Here is an 18,657-nt window from a genome sequence, read left to right on the forward strand (position 1 = left end):
GGGAGGGGAGAGACTAAAGTGGAATGTTGGGAAGGTGGCCCAAACACTCACAGGATTCTATTATGTGGATCATTTTAGTAGACCAAGATTTTGAAACACAGACATCCCAAAACCTTGCCTACCTTTACCTGTTTCATCATCATTATCTGTTCATGGTGGAAAATAGGGTTGTACAAATCATTTAAATTTCATGTATTGATTTCAAGTTGTCTCATCAATAGATGCCATAGTATGAATGTAAGCCTCTACCAGCTAAATAATGAGCTTCAGCGTAGCTTAGGAACTTGCTTGTGATTAAAGCACACAGTGTGTTAAGATACAGTTGCGCTCATATGTCATTCTATAAAGAAACATCCACACGACGTCCATTATTTAAGCATAATATGTTTCAAAACAATAAATAATGTAATCATGTACATAAAAAGAGATGGTGGTTGAAAAGAAAGGTTTTTAATGAAAAGAATCTGAATTTAAGCTCCAATTATTTATTTTTGGCAGGGACCTTGTCATACTACATAACCTGTATACAACATCTCCTCATGAAAACAAAGTATGGTGGTTTTTTGTTTTTTTTTTTTTTTTTTTTTTTTTGAGGATTCCAACAGGTATAGAAGTAATAAATATTAAATAAAGAGAAAGCCAGATTCTTTCAAAAATTTTATCTTAAAAGTGAAAAAAAATTAGGAAATATCAGTCCTTAGTGATTTTTATGCAATTACAGTTCCTCAGATATACTTTAGAAAAATGTCTTGACAACTGATAATACATCCTACAAAACCATTCTTTTAGAATTTAAATTTCTCTATTTCATATTAAATCTAGCAAAACCTAATACTTATACACACAATTTTTTTTGAAGCAATAACGGCTACTGAGTCTGGATTCACACCTTGGCCATACCAACCTTGTGCCAGGTCACTGGCCTCGACTCTCCATTCTTTGCTACCTGTATGATAAAATCCTACCCCATGACAATGTTAGAAATAACTTAGGAAAAATACTTTTCTTAATAGTGTTTCAGATGAAATGCCTGGCAACAAAGGCCACTGCTGTTCTTACTGACCACCATCCTCCAAGTGGATCTGTGAATTAGGAGACCTGAATGATAGAGCAAGGTCTTCCACCAACTTCGGTATCTTCAGCAAAGGACTTGGCTTTTCCACCTCAGTTTCCTGCTCTGCAAATTTTATTATGTACTTCAGACACATGAGCTAATATTACCGTAACATATATTTTATCTTTCAGTTTGTGGGGACATCCATGGACAATTCTTTGACTTGATGAAGCTCTTTGAAGTGGGAGGATCTCCTGCCAACACTCGCTACCTCTTCTTAGGGGACTATGTTGACAGGGGGTACTTCAGTATCGAGGTAAGTACACACGGTTTTCTCTTAGATGGTCGTGGATCACTAATGGTAAGGAAGAGACATAAATGCCTTGCAGAAATCCAGAACCTAAAACAACCAATTTTAATAAATTTATTGAGATAAATACTTCTCATTCCCCTGTGTACATTTTATGCAGAGGGATGCCAAAGAAATGGTAAGATTGTATCTATTGTGTATCTTAGGGTTGTTTTTTTTTTTTTTTTCTTGAAAATTGGCCAAAAAAAAGTGACTGCTGCTAATGAAAGTTGATAGCATGGGCGAGCTTGAGTTTGCGTATCCATGGCTGATAGTTGTGAGACTGTAAGTCACTTTCAGTAATGGATTGTGAACACTTGTGTATCTGTGTGAGGACATTGGCAGCTGCTGTATCAGGGCACCTGTCACCTAACTGGGTAATTTGTCAAAGTCATTAATCAAAACAACTTTTCTCCAGCCAGAGAAAAGCAAGGCCCTCTTATACTCATGGTGGCTCGTTCTGGTGCCTAATGTAATGTCTCAGGAAGAGCCCAACATATACAGAGTAGGGAAACATGATTTCCATAAGAGGAAAGTTTGAAGTTAGAATAAATAGATACCAGTTGATATGTTCTCTTAGGAAAAACAAACAAACAAAGCAAATAACACCAAAAATTAAATGAACTATTCTTATGCAATAAGTCAAAGTTACTGACTCTACACCATTTACCCACAATCATCATTAAAGTGGTATATTAAAATATTTTAATGTTAGATCTACTAAAAAGATATTTAATGTTAATGCACTGTGTCAACATCAAACATACCAATTGAAGAGTCGGAGTATTTTGTTACCTGTGATTGAAACTCTGTCTCGTCTCTGTCTCTCTGTCTCTGTCTCTGTCTCTGTCTCTCTCTCTTTGTATATATGTTTATACATATATGCTCATATATATGTATAAAGCTTTTGTAAATAGCCATTAACAAATTTTAGTACTTTTTACAAACAAGTGCACATGCACTGTGATTCAGACTACAAAGAAACATAAAATATCTCCTTGCTCTCTAGAAGTCTAACTATAGACAAGGAAATATGACTATGAAAATCTAAATAGACCCAAAGCCTGGGGTGGGTGGCTGTCTGAGCTTTATCTTTGTTTGTTTGTTTGTTTTTGTTTTTTTCTTTTCATTTCTCACTCTGATTTTTCTCTCTTTAGTGCTGGGGACTGAAAGGACCTCACATACCATACACTGGGGAAGCCTTATAACACTTGGACACACCACCAGTGCTGTTCAACTTTCCATCAAAAATTAAAATTTCTGTTTCTGTAGCCCCAAGCTATTTGAAACATTCCAAATGCCTACTAATTAGAGTCTGTTTAGAGTTTTATTTTTAAAAAGCTTAAAAAGAGAAATTACCGACTTGCTCCTTAGAAGGTTTCCTTTTTAAAGATCTGTAGTCATTCTAGATATTTGAAGTAACAAAGTTACAATATTTTGTCTCTTATGTTCATCTTGAAATTTAAAACTTATACAAGGAATAAGATACCCAATTAAATGCTGTGCTGTGTTGAATGTAGGTCTCACAGAATATTACAGAATTCTGAGAAGTAGTTGTCAAAACTCCATCTTCAAAAATGGCTCAGTTAAACTGAGAGCACAGGCCTGTGGACTTGCTGCCTATACACAGGAAGGAAGAAATGTTTCATCTATAATCTGATCCATTTTGATCTGATTGTGACCAATGAGTATCTTTGCAGTAGCTGTGATATGATCAGTGTAGTAAAAGAGAGCAAGCATGTTTATCAATAGTTATCAACCTGTGGGTTGCGATCCCTTTGGGGGCTGAGGCACCATTTCATAAGGGCTGCCTAAGATCGTCTGCATATCAGATATTTACAATTCATAACAGTAACAGAATTACCACAACATCCTATGTTAAGAGATCACAGCATTAGAAAGGTTGAGAACCACTAGTGTATGTGATATACTCTTACTAAGAATATTCCAGGGTCTGTATTGTGGAGTAATTGTGGTCACATTCATTCCTGTCAGTTTTGGAAGGGTTCTGTAAGTAACTTCCTTTCATGGCATGTTGACACAGGGGGTTAGGATTCCATGGCTGAAATCTTTTCACTGTCCCAAACCCTGGTCACTGTATACCTGAAGAAATAAACATGTACCACAACCTACAGTCCTGTACGTTTACACGTGTGCTCACATGGATACACATGTTCTCATCTTTTGAGAGTTAATCAGCAGATATAGAATATTCTCTGTGAGTTATGAGATTGTTGGGTTAGGATATCCCTGGGAGGTCTGCTCTTTTCTGAAGGGAGATAAAGGAGGAGTGGATTTGAGGGAGAAGAAGAGAGGGGCTGCAAGTGATGGCGGGGGGGGGGCACTGAGAAGAATAAAGAGAGAGGAAACTGTGGTCTGGATGTATAAAAATAAGAAAACTAAAGATAGACAGACAGACAGACAGACAGACAGACAGACAGACAGACAGACAGACAATAGGGCAAGCATAGTTTTCCAGTGTGTGTTACCCTATCAGGTGTCAAGGCATTTTGGATTCCTGTCCATAGCCCGGGGTTACACTGCAGGTATTCTTCTAAGGTTATCCTCTCAATGAAGAGGGATGCCTACATTTACTTCATAACAAATCAGTTTTGAACAGCAGATTCTAATGGTTGTTACTAACTCCAGTTGCAGGCTCACAGACTGCTCATGTCTGCACTCCCCCTCTTTACTGCCAGCAACCCAACTTTCGCTCCTTTGCCATTAGAAATAATTCCCTACAGGATGAGCCCCCAAAACAAGCCAGCTTGTGAGTCGCAATGAAAGCCGTAATTTTGTTCCCAGCCTTAATTTGTCTTATAGCAAACCTTTCTCTTTCTGATGATTGCATTACCCTACCTAATCTCTTTGATCAAGCATATGTGCATGTTTAGGTCCACAGCTGGGCATGCTTCTTTACAGGCCCTCGGCAAAGTCCAGAATCTGCAAACCGAGTCCCGCACAGCTGTTTCCTTGAGCTGGCTTCATTAGACCCTTTGCAAGCCTCCTGCACACACGGCCTTGAGTTTGTAGGGAGCTGGTCTCTCCTACTCTGCCTGCATCCAGACCTCAGCCTGGGCCTCCTGCACACTGAAGCGTGAAAAGTTGTTGTGTTTATTAGCTGTGAACTCATGGACCCAGAATGAACCATGGCAAGCCAGGCAGCATTCCATGCTGCTGCCTGAGAATAACAAGCACGCCGTGCGTAGGACACATGACAGAGGTGACAAACAGGGCCACTGGTCTCGGTAGCTAGTAGCCTTGATACAGGGCACTGGTATTGGACTGCCACTTCATGGCGTGCTTGTCAGACGGGACAAATGATGTCTTTGAGAAGTTACGTTCCATAATTCAGTAGTTTGGCTCCCTTCTGAGCTCGTGTGGTAGCCTGCACTTAGCCATCCACGACAGAGAAGCATCAGTTCAAATTATAAAGGTTTGAGGCATGGGGAGTTAGTTACCAGTTCAGGGAGCAGATCAGCATCCAGCGAAAATAGTATTCTCCCTTTGACTTTCCTGCTTCTTGTTCTGTTTTGCAATCCTTAAGAGTTGTACTGCAGCTTTGCAAGAAAACTGCTCATCTAAACGCCTAAATTACCAAGTAAATTATTACCCTGTTATTACGGATGAACCAAGAGAAGAGGATAGTAATCTTTAGTGCTGTGTGATGATGGACGAGTCATAAAATAGCGAAAGCTGCGTCTGCAACGGAAATCCACACAGAGTTTCATAACGAGTAACTAACAGGAAGTTTTAAATACTTGTTTAGTTAACAGTAGCAATGGCAACATGGTACGGCTCATTTGCATCTTACCCTGCAGAAAGGTCGGTCTCACATGGTGCTCCCTAGGCCTTCACAGACTCAGACACTAAGAAGTTGACTCACATTGGTCACCCAATAAAATAGACATAAATAGTCCTTATCTGGGTGACATTGATTTCTCTTGCTTCATTTGGTTGTGATGATGTTTACAAGTCTGTGCTTGAAAATGAATCCGAGGTCATAGTTTTGTTAATAATCTTCGCCTCTTCAGAATGGTGGAACTTAGTATGACTTTTAAAATGGTTGTGAGCACGTCCACGCCGTGCTTGGCAGCCCTGTCCTTCCAGATGTTGCGGGTAAACGCTGGCAGGACTCCGCTCTCCTGTCCACCCCTGCCCTTTCCTTTAATGTGCCATTTCTTCCATGCTGGCTCTGTTTGGAGGTCTTATTTAGTGTTGGGAAGATATTTCATGCTTGCCACAGGAGGAAAGGAAATGATACGTGAAAAAAATTACTCCCATTTTAAAATACTTTGAGCCAAAAATTTGGAAATTGTAGTAATTTTCCTTCCTTCTTCTTTCCCCTCCCCCCTCCTTGTTTTCTCTTTCTCTTTTTCTTGTTTCTTTTTCTTCCTCTTTCCCTTCTTTTTCTTCACCTTTTATTCTGCAGAGATGGAGTTCATATATCCCAAATATCTCATTTTACAGCTATAAAGGAGTTGTATATTACAACATTTTAAATGTGTACATATGAACACTAGGAACATTTTGCAGAGAACATTTCTGGATATCTTTTAGGTTCAATAATGAAAGAATTATAGTAATTAAGACTAGAAGTACATAGTTAAAAAGCTGCAGGCCAATATCAGAATACGTTCTTTAACAGCGGTCAAAACGAAAATGTGGGTCTGAAGATAGGATTCCTCTAGTCTGGTAATTGAGTGTGCTTACAAAATACAGTTTAGATTTTAGATGGAGAGATAGTTGCTTTATTTTAAAATAAATTGTTCTGGGTAAAAAAAAGAATCTAAAGATGTCAGAATTTTGGTTAAATTTTTCAGAAAGTTATTGACCAGGAAGGAACATGAAATAATGTCATAGATTCTATATTCATGTAATAGTTTTCATGTGTCCATGTATGTAAATTTACAGTTTTATGAGACATGTATCTAGTGTTGTGTAAGTTATACTCAAACATTTAAAAATACCTGTATTGGATAAATTTTGTGCTTTCTCACCTGAATTGTAACAACAACAACAAAATTCCTATTCCACCAAAGATGGATTTCAGTAGTGCCTGTGTTCTAGAATCTAAAGACCAAAATCAGACTTCTAATCTACACAGCTCACTGGGGAGAAGAACAAGAAAGTGATTCCAGGACCCCCAGTCAGTCTTCAGGGTATTGGCAGGAGTTTCAAGTTTAAATAGCGAGAAACCTGAGGGAGGGGCAGGGGGTTGACAGCAGCAAGCAGTTCCCAGTTTAAGGGAGGTCTGGCTGACCATTCTCTCAGATCTGGCTCTACAAGGTGTTCCTGTTGCTTGCTCTGCAAGTCTGTCTCTCTTTTGCTTATGAGAACAACCTCATTCCCCTACAGAGATGGCCTCTGCTTGAGGGTGAGCTCATCAAAAGCCTGGTGTTCTTAGGAGCTAGGGCAACTGCAGGTTTAGGACAATGGCTGACAGTGGGATACCTCGATTACTACCAACTTCGCACCTTCATCCATCAAGGCAGTTGTGAGGGGTTGGGTAGTTCTGCCCTTACACAGCCATGCCTGTGTGCAGAGTGGAACAGGATTCTGACCTAAGGATTTAAGACAAAGCCACCAGTGCAAACTGCAGATAGGGATGCCAGATTTCTGTCCCGATTATAGTGAACTGATAAGGCCCACTGAGCCTCTTGCTTCTAGCATAGGCTGTTTCTAGGATGATCCTGTTAGCATAATACTTAAAGGGTCTTTATATAACCAAAGCAGACATTCTAGCTTAAACCCCAACTTGAAAGTTTGTCTGTGTACTTACACATCACCTTAGATCAAGGGACAATCAAGGGTCAAACTTTTGCATTGGTAACATTGTCTCCTTGGCATTCATGCCACTTAATAAATCCCTTCTCTGAAACATGAGGCAAATTTGAATAATCCAACCACCCTGTATTTAAACGAGTAAGTGTAGTTCTAAAATAGGACTCATAGCAAGGATTCATTAGGCTGCCTGCTCACTGAGATGGCAGGAGCTGTGCATGCACGAGGATCCTGCTGCTTCAAGGACCACGTACGGAGGACAGTTGGTCAGCTCTTCAGATATGCCTATATGTTAATCTCATGAACCTTAGCTATGACAATAATTACAAAATTAATCAAAGCAGCGTGTACATAAGTGCGCGCATGCGTGTACACACACACACACACACACACACACACACTCATACATAAGCTAATGCCAGGCTATTGTTTGTTTCAATCACTATTTCATATTTGAAGATGACATATTGTTGGAACATTACAATAATCTGCACTTGTCTCCTTAATTAGTATTTTCTCAACCCCCCCAGGCTGTATGTTTAGGCATGATTATTTCAACACTTTGATAATTAGTTCTGTGATTATCACAGACTCTTACAGGTAAATATTCTTCACAGATAGCCAGCAGATACGTTTGATAAAAACTTTCTCTTGCAATCTTTGACCCAGCACAGGGGAATGCCAGGGCCAAGAAGTCGGAGTGGGTGGGTAGGGGAACAGGGGTGGGGGGAGGGTATAGGAAACTTTTGGGATAGCATTTGAAATGTAAATAAAGAAAATATCTAATAAAAAAAACATAAAAAAAAATGTCCTGGGTAATTGTGCCATGTATAATGAATAGCATAAAAATAATAAAGTAAAACAAAAACAAACAAACAAAAAAAACCTTTCTCTTTAGGATTACTCACTGTATGTTAGAAGATTGCTGAACAAAGTGTAAATTTCATATGTGGCTTAATAACTGGAGTCTGATCTGTCCCATTTTTCTGAAATGTCCCTGCCTTGGCTTCACCTTGGGAACACAAACTTTGCGAAGAGGAGACCACACTTGTTTTATAAAGAATCATTTTCTGTTCTGTGTGGATACTTAACGGATGCCACTTATAGATAATATTGGTGTTAATATTTGATTGTTCCCTTATACTTCATCTTCTAAAAAGATTATTTCAGTGAAGATTAATCCTAGACCTGGTCCATGTGTAGCTGGCCATCATGGTCAATGTCCAAGTTACTAATTTGGGAGTTTTATGGTACCCAGAATGTGTTCCCTGTTTATTAGAAATAAATGTGTTGAGACATCCTGCCCTTCCATTTAATTATATATTTATATAAAACAAAAATTAGGGATCTTCTCTGTATTTCAAAGGCAGTGAAATAAAGGATAAGAGCCAGCAACGTGTCTCAGTGAGTAAAGGCACTCAGGCATGCTGGACAACCTGAGTCCAGCTAACCCGCATGCTGAAAGCAGAGCGCTAACTCTGCTATGTTATCCAGTCACACACACACACACACACACACACACACACACACACACACACACGTAAGTATAGCTGTTTAAAGATTAAGATTGATCAGAAGCCAAGAAGACAGCGAGTTAGTGAAAGGAATACCTTAAGTTCTGTCCTGCTTTCCTCAAAGTTTCCTCCTAAGTTGAGAATGGCAACTGTGATGATACGTTGGTTTCATGGAATGAAACTGATGGAATGCACAAGCATCATGCAAGCATTGTGGAAGATGCTGATTGTATGTTTATATTTTTTTTTTCCCTAGTGTGTGCTGTATTTGTGGGCCTTGAAAATTCTTTACCCCAAAACACTGTTTTTACTTCGCGGAAACCATGAATGTAGGCACCTCACAGAGTATTTCACGTTTAAACAAGAATGTAAGTATGCTGAGAAGTCTCTCTTTAATGTCATAGAGGCTAAGTCGTCATGGTAACTGATACATAAAACATCATTGTGTTATTATTCTCTGTGTAAAGGTCAAAAGCTTTAGGTGACATGATTTCATGTCATCTTTCTAAAAATGGCAAGAGTACATAATTTATTTTAAAATGTATTTGCATAGTTCTTGGGGAATACGATACAATGTATTTTGGTCATATTTAGTCTTCACTTCTCTCTCTAACCTCTCCAAGGTTTGTTCCCATCTCCCCCAATTGCATTGTTTATCTACTCCTAAGTGTGGGGCCATCCAGTAGAACATAGTCAACTTAGCAAGGCCCACACCCTTAGAGAAAACTAACTTATCCTACCTGTGGAGGCCATCCGCTGTCCACAGCGCTTCAGTTAGTACAGAGCTCATGAACAAACTCCTCTTCTTTGCCAAAAGAGGGACAGAAAATTGTAAGAGGCAGAAGTTGGAAGAGTTCAGAAGAAAACAGTGCCTTCTGAACATGACCAGAACCCTGTACCCATGAACTCACAGTGGCTGTGGTAGTCTACAAAGGGCTTGTACCAGATCAAGCCAGAATGTAATTTTTAATTATAAGTGGTTTTTATCAAGTGACACGTTAATCTGAGCTGAAGTTTCATGTATGCCATAGAACAAAACTAGTGTTTGGAATAGCGATCTGGCACTTTAATCTTACTCCAGTCAAGAAAAGGAAATAGGGCCCCAATTGAACCTCTGTTTTAGAGCCCCATCAATGTCAGCTGACTTCTAGGACATTAGACAAAATGAAGACTAATGCCTTCCTTTAGGCATAGGAACTCAGACGTGGAATGCTTTAAGCTTTGTTTTCCTTTCATCTGTTTTCCCCATTGCTTACTGAAACTTTCTTTTTCTCTCTGTAATTTGGTTTTATATTCAGTGAAGTGTAAAGACTTTGGTAAAAACAGGAGCTGTGAGTCAGTATGGAGAAAGCAGAACACTATGAGACAGAAAGGGCTTCAGAACGTTTTGTGGCAGTTGGATTTCTACAAAATCTTACGGGAATACCAACCAGCTTTATGGCCCTTTCTGTTACTCGTGTGTGTGTGTGTGGGGGGGTGCACACGCACTACAAAAAAAGGTTTGCATTTATTCGACAAAAGATTATAAAAATGAAACAATATGGATAAATGACAAAAATAAAAACATTGTATATTAAGGTTAATCTATGAGTCTTAGAAATCCTATTGATTCTGTTTTAGGGTGTCACATTCACAAGAAAACTCTTAAAAAAAAGAAACAAGGCAATCAGTGTCAATGCAATGGTCCTAGTCACACAGGCAGGAGAGTAAATTCTTGCTTTTCACATTTCAAAGGTAAAATAAAGTATTCAGAACGCGTTTATGATGCCTGTATGGATGCCTTCGACTGCCTTCCCCTGGCCGCGCTGATGAACCAGCAGTTCCTGTGTGTACACGGTGGTTTGTCTCCAGAGATTAACACTCTAGATGACATCAGAAAAGTAAGCTCTGTTATTGTCCATGTCGACTCATTCCCTGTTCTTCTGCAATCAGTGGAAGATATTAACTGCCTTGCCTCTGTAGCCGCTCGCATCCTATTCAGTTAACATAACTGAATACACTCCCATCTCCAAGATTTGTATCCAATCTTTAGCTTAGGGACTGGGCTTGGCTTGTCTCCTTATAACATGTCCTTAAAGATAGCTATATTTGATCTTTAAAGCATAGAGGCAAGTTTGTTTTCTTTTGTCAGATAGTTCATTTCATATTCATGGTATGTTAGAAGAAGTTGCTTGGCCCTTGGAGGACAGTCGCACACCTTGATTTTTGAGATGTACTTATTGTGATGTTTTTTCAATGCTATTCTCAAAACATAAAATATTAAAGTCAGCATCCAGTGATAGCAAAGATAATATTGTTTTGATTGTATTGGATAAATGGGTGAAAGAGCGGTAGACATTTTCAGAAGCATACCTTTACATGGTGTTGACTGTCAGTCTTGTTTCCCAGCATAAGGATAACTTGGGTGGAATCAGGAAGTGCATCCTTTTCATAAAACAATGCACAAATACACGGCAGTGCTGCATAATCGATGTTATATTTTACGTCTTTATGTTTATAATCCTGATAATTTCAGCAATGGACAAAAAGATCTGAGAGAGTATCAAACATTCTCATTGTACCCAGATCCCCTAAAGACAGCACAATGAACACATTGTCTTCTGTCATGTGGACCTATTCCTGTGGTTGCCTTCACAGGTAACATTTGTGTATAGTAATGCATAGAACATGCTGCACTGCAGTTGGGGCACAAGTTTCACCTTACAGCTTTCAGGCTAAGAAGCTGGAGCTACATTCTTCCTGCACGCATTACTGATGTATAAAAACCCCTACCCCTGCCTTTAGAAACCTAAGAAAATGGCTTATGCTTTTTCAAGCTCAGAAGGAAATATGGAAGTGATTCCGACCTCGTTATACTATTCTTGCCAGTCATTTTAGAAAGGATAAGTTGCTTGAATTATTCTGAATTGCTGTGTTTCAATTACTAAATGGAGAGTTGGCTGAGTTAGGCTAGAAAGATGCTTACTGTCTGGTATTTGTTTGAGTCTGGCATGTTATAAGTAAACTCCAGCTTCAACCAAGTGGTTCAGTAACATTTATATCAGTGATATACAATATCTGGCTCACATAAGAGCTTACTTAAGATTCCTCATGTACAGAACTCAAATTCTGCCTATGGGTGTACATTATAAAGTGCCCTGTGATAGTATCTGAATAATTGATACTTTTGTTTTCTTGAGCTTAAGTGCTCACAAATTTGCTGCCTCACAAATTTGTATTTTGAACAGCATTTACAAGTTAATTATGTAAGCTGTCTTTAATTAATATTAATTTAGGAAGTAGTATTTTCTACTGTGTATAGTAAAGAAATCAAAAAATCACTCATCCTTATAACCTAGTAACATTATAGCTGATTATGACAGGGAAAATGGAAAATAGAGCAATACAGGCAGCCAAAGTTGTTCTGTTAACAAATGGTGGGCACCATACATGCTTGCAGGTTGTACTTGCAGGCATGGTTTTAAATGAAAGATACCAAGTGTATCCAGCATCCTCCTAACAGGGAGAATTGATGAAAATTCACCCACTAACCTTTTATTGTTTATGGGGGAGGGAGGTAAAAATGGAAAGGATATAGCTATTGAACTATTTTGTTAAAGGGCAAAGAAGGAGAGAGAGAGAGAGAGAGAGACAGACAGACAGACAGACAGACAGACAGACAGACAGACAGAGACAGACAGAGAGAGACCTGAACTTTATTTGATTTAAAGATTTATATGTATGTGAGTACACTGTCACTGTCTTCAGTCACACCAGAAGAGGGCATCAGATCCCATTACAGATGGTTGTGAGCCAACATATGGTTGCTGGGAATTGAATTCAGGTCCTCTGGAAGAACAGTCAGTGCTCTTAACTGCTGAGCCATCTCTCCCACCCTGAGACTTGAACTTGAAAACAAATAATAATTTCCATGACTTACTATTTCTCTAATAATTTTTATCAGTAGAACTTACAACACTAAAGCAATAATCTATCAAATCATGAATATATTCCTATATCATAGTCTATTATAATGAAATTAGTGTTTGCCTTAATCTCAGGAAGCCAAATACTAAAGTCCTTCCTTGTGCACTCTGCCATTTAGGTGCAACTGACCTTAAGGTACAACTCTTCCTCTCATGGATAGAAGGGATAATATATTCTTTCTTTCTTTCTTATTGGAAAGTAATTCTGTGAATTTTGGGGGTGTGGGGTGGGGAGGGTTTACAAATCAAACAAGGGGCTAAAGAGCTATCCATGACAGTGACCAGAGGTCAAATCCCATCAGCCAGATGAGCTCACATCACCTGTCACTCCAGCCCAGAGGCTGTGTGTGTCCAGGCTCTTTTCCAGCCTCAGTTGGCATCTGCAGTCACATGCTCAAACAATGCACAGATACATACAAAACATGATCAAGTTTTTTTATTTTTTTATTTTTAGTTTATGTACAATGATGTTTTGTCTGCATCTATGCTTCCATAAGGATATCAGATCCCTGGAGCACAAGCTACAGATGGCTGTGAGCTGTCATGGGTGGGTCCAAGAAATTGAACCTGTGTGTCCTCTGGAAGAGCAGCCAGTACTCTTTATCTTCTGAACCATCTCTCCAGCCCCAATACCATTAATTTGTAAAATAGATCCTTAAAAATTAAACAAAAGCACATTAAATAAACCTCAGATTCTTCTCTGTGTTAATGTCCTCTTGTGTGCGAAACGCCATTATCCTTCCTTCTCTTGTTGTGTGGCACAGACAGCAATGGTGTTTGCTCAGTGTTTAAAGTGTAGTAGGAAGTTAATGACAAAGCAGTTTATAACTGGAAATCAGATTTAATATGAAGGCCCCTGGGAAGCTGGTAAATCATAGAAGTGGGACCATAGAAGTGGCTGGATAAATCCTGAGCTACTTTACTGTCATACTCTTTTTGTGTGTGTGTGCCAAGACCAACTACAAAATTACAAGTCCCTCAACTAGAAGCAGAGCGCCTATCAGTATGGTGCAAAGCAAGAGGCTCCTCTTAAAGTAAAAGCCACCTGTTCGCAGAATCATTCTGTCAGATTCAATAAAATAAACCCACACCTCGATTTTAAATGATGGTTCTCTGCAGACGACCTGCAGAGTCTCAAAACCAAGCCTCACCTTCAAAAACAAGACAAAGGTAGTTTTAACTGGTCTTAGCAACGGTGTCAATCAGATGGGAAAATAAGGAAAGGACTTAAAGAAAACAGTCAAAATGAAAAAAAGAAAGTGTAAGGATTAAAGAGCTGAGAGAAGCAGAGGGGGAGACAAGGGGAGGTACTTAGTGGGTTCATCATGAAAGCGAAGAAGGGGAAGCTCCATGAGAGGAGCGGGGAGAGGTGAGGACTGGAAGAGGCTTAAATGACATTTCTCCCCCGTCTAAGACAGTCATCACTCAGAGCTGGGTTTCTGTGTGTTCTGAATTCTAAGTGTCCAAAGATGAGTATTTTGTTCTCTGTCTTCTATTTTTCTTAGTTAGACCGATTCAAAGAACCACCTGCTTATGGACCCATGTGTGACATCCTGTGGTCAGACCCCCTGGAGGACTTTGGAAATGAGAAGACTCAGGAACATTTCACTCACAACACAGTCAGGGGCTGTTCGTACTTCTACAGGTGAGGATCCTGCAGGCCTGAGCTCTGCCTTACAGTCTGGGAGTTCATGACATGGCTGCCTAATAAATAGATGTGCTGTATGGATGCTCTCATGTAAATGCACATGTGTAATTTCTGAGGACAATAAGGAAGGATTGAAAGAGCCATATCTGGGGGAGGGGATGGCTGCAGTTGATTAAGTGTACTAAAGGTTGATTCTATTGCATGAACTGTGGGGAAGTTTCATTACTAAGCAATGAAATGTACTTATGTTCTCCCAGTTCTTAGAACTTACAGCAGAAAACTAACTTCTCCTTGCTTGACTGAATCACACTCAGTTTATTCTTACATAGTGTCAAGGGTTTGGGGCTTCCTGGATGGATGAGAACCGTCAGTTATAGAGTTCCCAGGTAACCACGCAGGTGCGTGCATGTTTAGCACTTTGATAAGCCACAATGAAAATGTCTTAATAGTGGATTTTACATTTGGGACTTGAATTTTCAAGCACTTAATAAAGGGACCCAGGGCATATTTGGGGTTCTGTGTGTCTGGTCTACTTTGCTGATGGGACACCTCACTTTTAGCTGCTGCATCTGATACCCCTAAGTTAATCTGGCCCCTTTGCATGGGATTCAATGGTGGGGATGTTGCTAGAAGGAAATTGATATTGAAAACAATTGGAAATTTTAAATTCTAGAACACATGCTGGGTTTTGTTTTATTCTCTCTTTCAACTTCAAAATTAACCCTGATGTTTGTTCCATGGAAATAATGGTCATTTCCACCGAGCAGTGTGAGCCAAAAACTCTAAAACAAGACTGTTTACACACCTCCAATGTCTCCACTAAGCTGGCAGCATCCTCTGTGTCACTGGTTATTCTATAGTGGAACATTTCGTTTTACACATTAAGTTTTATTATGGGTGCTAAGTTTGTCTTCTCATTTGTTGGGTGTGATTGGAGAATTAGTTTTGAACATGAAGTCATACTTTCTGTAAACCATCCTGCTGAGAGTGCCTCTCGTTTCACATATCAATAGTGAAGCTTATTCTGAATCGAAGTGTAAAGTTACAGATTATCTTGTGTTTTGGAAGCTGAGATGCCAAAGCCTATGAGTATGTGGAGGGTAAAATGCTCTATAATTCTGAAAAGCTTAAAGCTTCTTTTTGATAATTACTCAACTTAAGTATAACGTTTTGTGAAGATGTCTGTCCTTGTAGTAAAAAGTTGTTTGAAATAGATTAAAGCCAAGGGTTAGATCTTTCAAATCTGGTGCTAAGTCCCCAAATTATATAGGTCTCTAGGTTACCTGTTGTGTTTCACTAAAATAACACCATACAAAATCCAAACAGGATTTTAATGTTGCATCATGTTGTATTTATCCACAGTACAGCACTTTGTTCTCAGTCTTCCGGGTGAACCATTCAGGAAAATCTTACTCTAAATGAAGTCCCTGAGAAAGCTTACAGACTTGCATAATATTTTTGTTTTCTATCCTAGTCACTTTTTCTATGGCTATGCTAAGACAGCATGACCAAAGGCACTTATAGAAAACAAAAAATATTGGGGCTTACAGTTTCAGAGGATAAGTCTATAACCATTATGATAGAGAGCCTGCACAGCAGGGCACTGGGGAAGAAACTGTGAGTTTACCGTTTTGATAACAATCATGAGGCAGAGAGAGCTAACTGGAAATATTGCGGACTTTTGAAACCTCAAAAAACCCACCCCTAGTGACACACCTCCTTCAACAAAGCCACACCTCTTAATTCTTATCAAACAGTTCCATCAACTGGGGACCAACTATTCAAAGATATAAGCCTATGGAAACCATTTTTATTCAAACTAACACATTCAGTGAACATAGACAAAGACATAAAATATTATTTATCATACATTCTCATGTCATATCACACATTCTCATACTTTTACTCTCCTGATCATATGATGTTCTTCATAGATGTTGGTCTTTAGTCTTGACAAATATGATACTGTGTGGCTGAATGTCTGAATCCACAGCTTGTAACACTGACTACTGGCAGAGGATTCTGGTTTAAAAGCCTGTCAAAGGGAAAGGAGACCATCTCATTTGCACAGAGGTTTTTGATACTTTTGCTTTAAAATCTTGAAAGGATTGGAGATGTTCATTTAAGATAATGTTTTAAAGTTCATCTTGACAAATACAAGTGAGCAGAAAATGAATGCAGGAACCTAGTAGTCATTTCCTGTTAAAGTTATTGGCAATAATTTTGGTTTAAAAGTTTATTTTGCATGTCTCCATATAGTCTGGATATTTAATTTGATATACCATCATACCCACTGTGTAACATTTTATCTGGGCCATGGTTTAAATAACACATAGTTGTGTGTGTGCATGTGTGTGTGTGTGTGTGTGCATGCATGTGTGTGTGGGTGCACACGCGCATGCATGTGTTTATAGATAGGTCTGGAGAGATTGCTCAGCAAGAGTGTATACTTCCCTTTCTGAGGATCTGAGTTCAGATCCCAGCACTCACATCTGGTAGCTCAAAACTTCTGTAAACCTAGCTGCAGTGAACTCTTAACATTCCTGGCCTTGGATATCTGCATCCATGTATGTGTACACACACACACACACACACACACACACTCACACACACACACAATTGAGGAAAAAAGAAATCTAAAAACTTTCAATGTATCTGGATGATTTCTTTCTAGGTTTTTAAAATTATGTTCTTGATAAAGCCGTACATGTGTCTGAGGCATTCTGCTTTCTTTCTCACATCAACCCCTTTTATCTTCCTCCTACTGTCATCCCACACACCTGTCCCATTCCCGGATTCATGGCTGGTGACATCGTTGAATGACTCACTTGTTTTAATCATTATCATACTTGTGACCCCTGAATTGGGACAAACTGATTGAAACAAATAAAAAAATCCTTAAAATTTGTTCTCGCCCCCACCCCAGGAATCCCATCAACTTTATAATCACAGACCATAGCGTTCACCCTCAAATGCCTGAAATGTTCACACAGGTAACCGAGATAGTAGATGTACCCCAGTGTTAGAGTGGAGATTAGTAAGGAACGTGACATATGGAAGAGAAAATCTTCATAGAAAACTCTTGGTAGGATTTGGGTCTTCCATTACCTGTACATCTGATGAGTCATGGCAGCACTGGATTCGGGATTTTCTGCTTTTCAGTGTCTGGGTTAGTTAGGATATTCCAGCATTGGTCTAAGAATCTAGTCTTGAGATACACTGATATGAATATTGGTGAGCCCCCAGCTCTCCCATGTCTCTCAAACATCTCTAGTTCTACAACTCCCCCCCCAGTCTTCTATGTGTTTACCATGTTCTCCTCTGCTCTTCTGCCTTTCGTTTTTCTACATCGTCTTCCTAAATATCCCTCCAGTCTGAAATCACAGTGATCTATTTCATGATCTGCTAAAGTTGAACATTCATTTAAGCCTTTTTCTTGTTTATATATCCAGTAGAAATAGATATGAGGATACCAAAGGACAAGCATAAAACTATTCATTGCGTCAGTAATAATATCCAAGAAACAGAGACAATCCAAACACCTACTTAGTAGAATAATCTACTGTATCCCAATGTACAGATAAATGTAGAAATACCAACTTTGCAGTTAGATGTATAATCAGTCTGTGTGTGTGTACAATAATTATTATAACTCACATATGCATTAACAGTGGCAAATGAAATTTATCTAAACAAAGCCACATGTGCCAACGTACCAAAATGGATAAAGGATACAAATATGATGATGAGTGAAAGATCATCCACAGTTATATAATGAAATGAACTCAGCCCACAAGAGAACTCATCTATAACATTGAAAGCCAAAGTGACTCTCATGAGAGTGGCATCTGTGAGGAAGTTCTGGGTCTCTAAGAACTATCCATAAAGCTGCCATCTCTGTGAGGGGACAGCATCTTCTGGTCTGTGATCTTTTATATTGATATTTTACTTCAAGAACATGTTAGCCTTTGTGTTAGGAATGTAGTTCAGTGGTCCAGCACTTGCCTGGCATACAGTAAGGACCAGGAGTTGTTCCCCAGCAATACAAATTAAGAGTTTGTTTAAATAATACCTGCTTGCTATTTATCAAGATGCAGGAGAGGACTGGGTTCTGCAGAAGTTTTTGCAGAAAGAGTTGAAGCCTCAGCATCTAAGATCTTAATTCCCTAGAGGACCCTGGGGCAAAGGAGAGGTACACAAAGTCCTAGGAAAAGAAGGCTGACTGGAGCCCCAGGGTGCCCCAGGGCTGAGTACCAGACCCAAGCAGCAGAGGAGAGGAGCATCTGGACAAGCTGGAAAGGTTGAGAACAGGAGGGGGGGGGAGGAGGAGGAGGAGGAGGAGG

The 18,657-nt window shown here is 39.3% G+C and overlaps 1 protein-coding gene across 2 annotated transcripts in view; it reads left to right on the forward strand.

Moving 5' to 3' along the window:
• The window catches only part of Ppp3ca (protein phosphatase 3 catalytic subunit alpha), a 271,584-nt gene that overhangs the window by 197,103 nt on the left and 55,824 nt on the right, over positions 1–18,657 (forward strand). For both annotated transcript variants that reach the window (XM_021197089.1, XM_021197090.1), the window contains exons 3-6: positions 1,246–1,370; positions 8,958–9,069; positions 10,436–10,581; positions 14,172–14,311. In XM_021197089.1, coding sequence (XP_021052748.1) covers positions 1,246–1,370; positions 8,958–9,069; positions 10,436–10,581; positions 14,172–14,311 — 523 coding nt within the window. The remainder of the gene's footprint in view (positions 1–1,245; positions 1,371–8,957; positions 9,070–10,435; positions 10,582–14,171; positions 14,312–18,657) is intronic.

Source organism: Mus pahari, chromosome 4 (genome assembly GCF_900095145.1).
Source record: "Mus pahari chromosome 4, PAHARI_EIJ_v1.1, whole genome shotgun sequence".
NCBI lineage: Eukaryota > Metazoa > Chordata > Mammalia > Rodentia > Muridae > Mus > Mus pahari.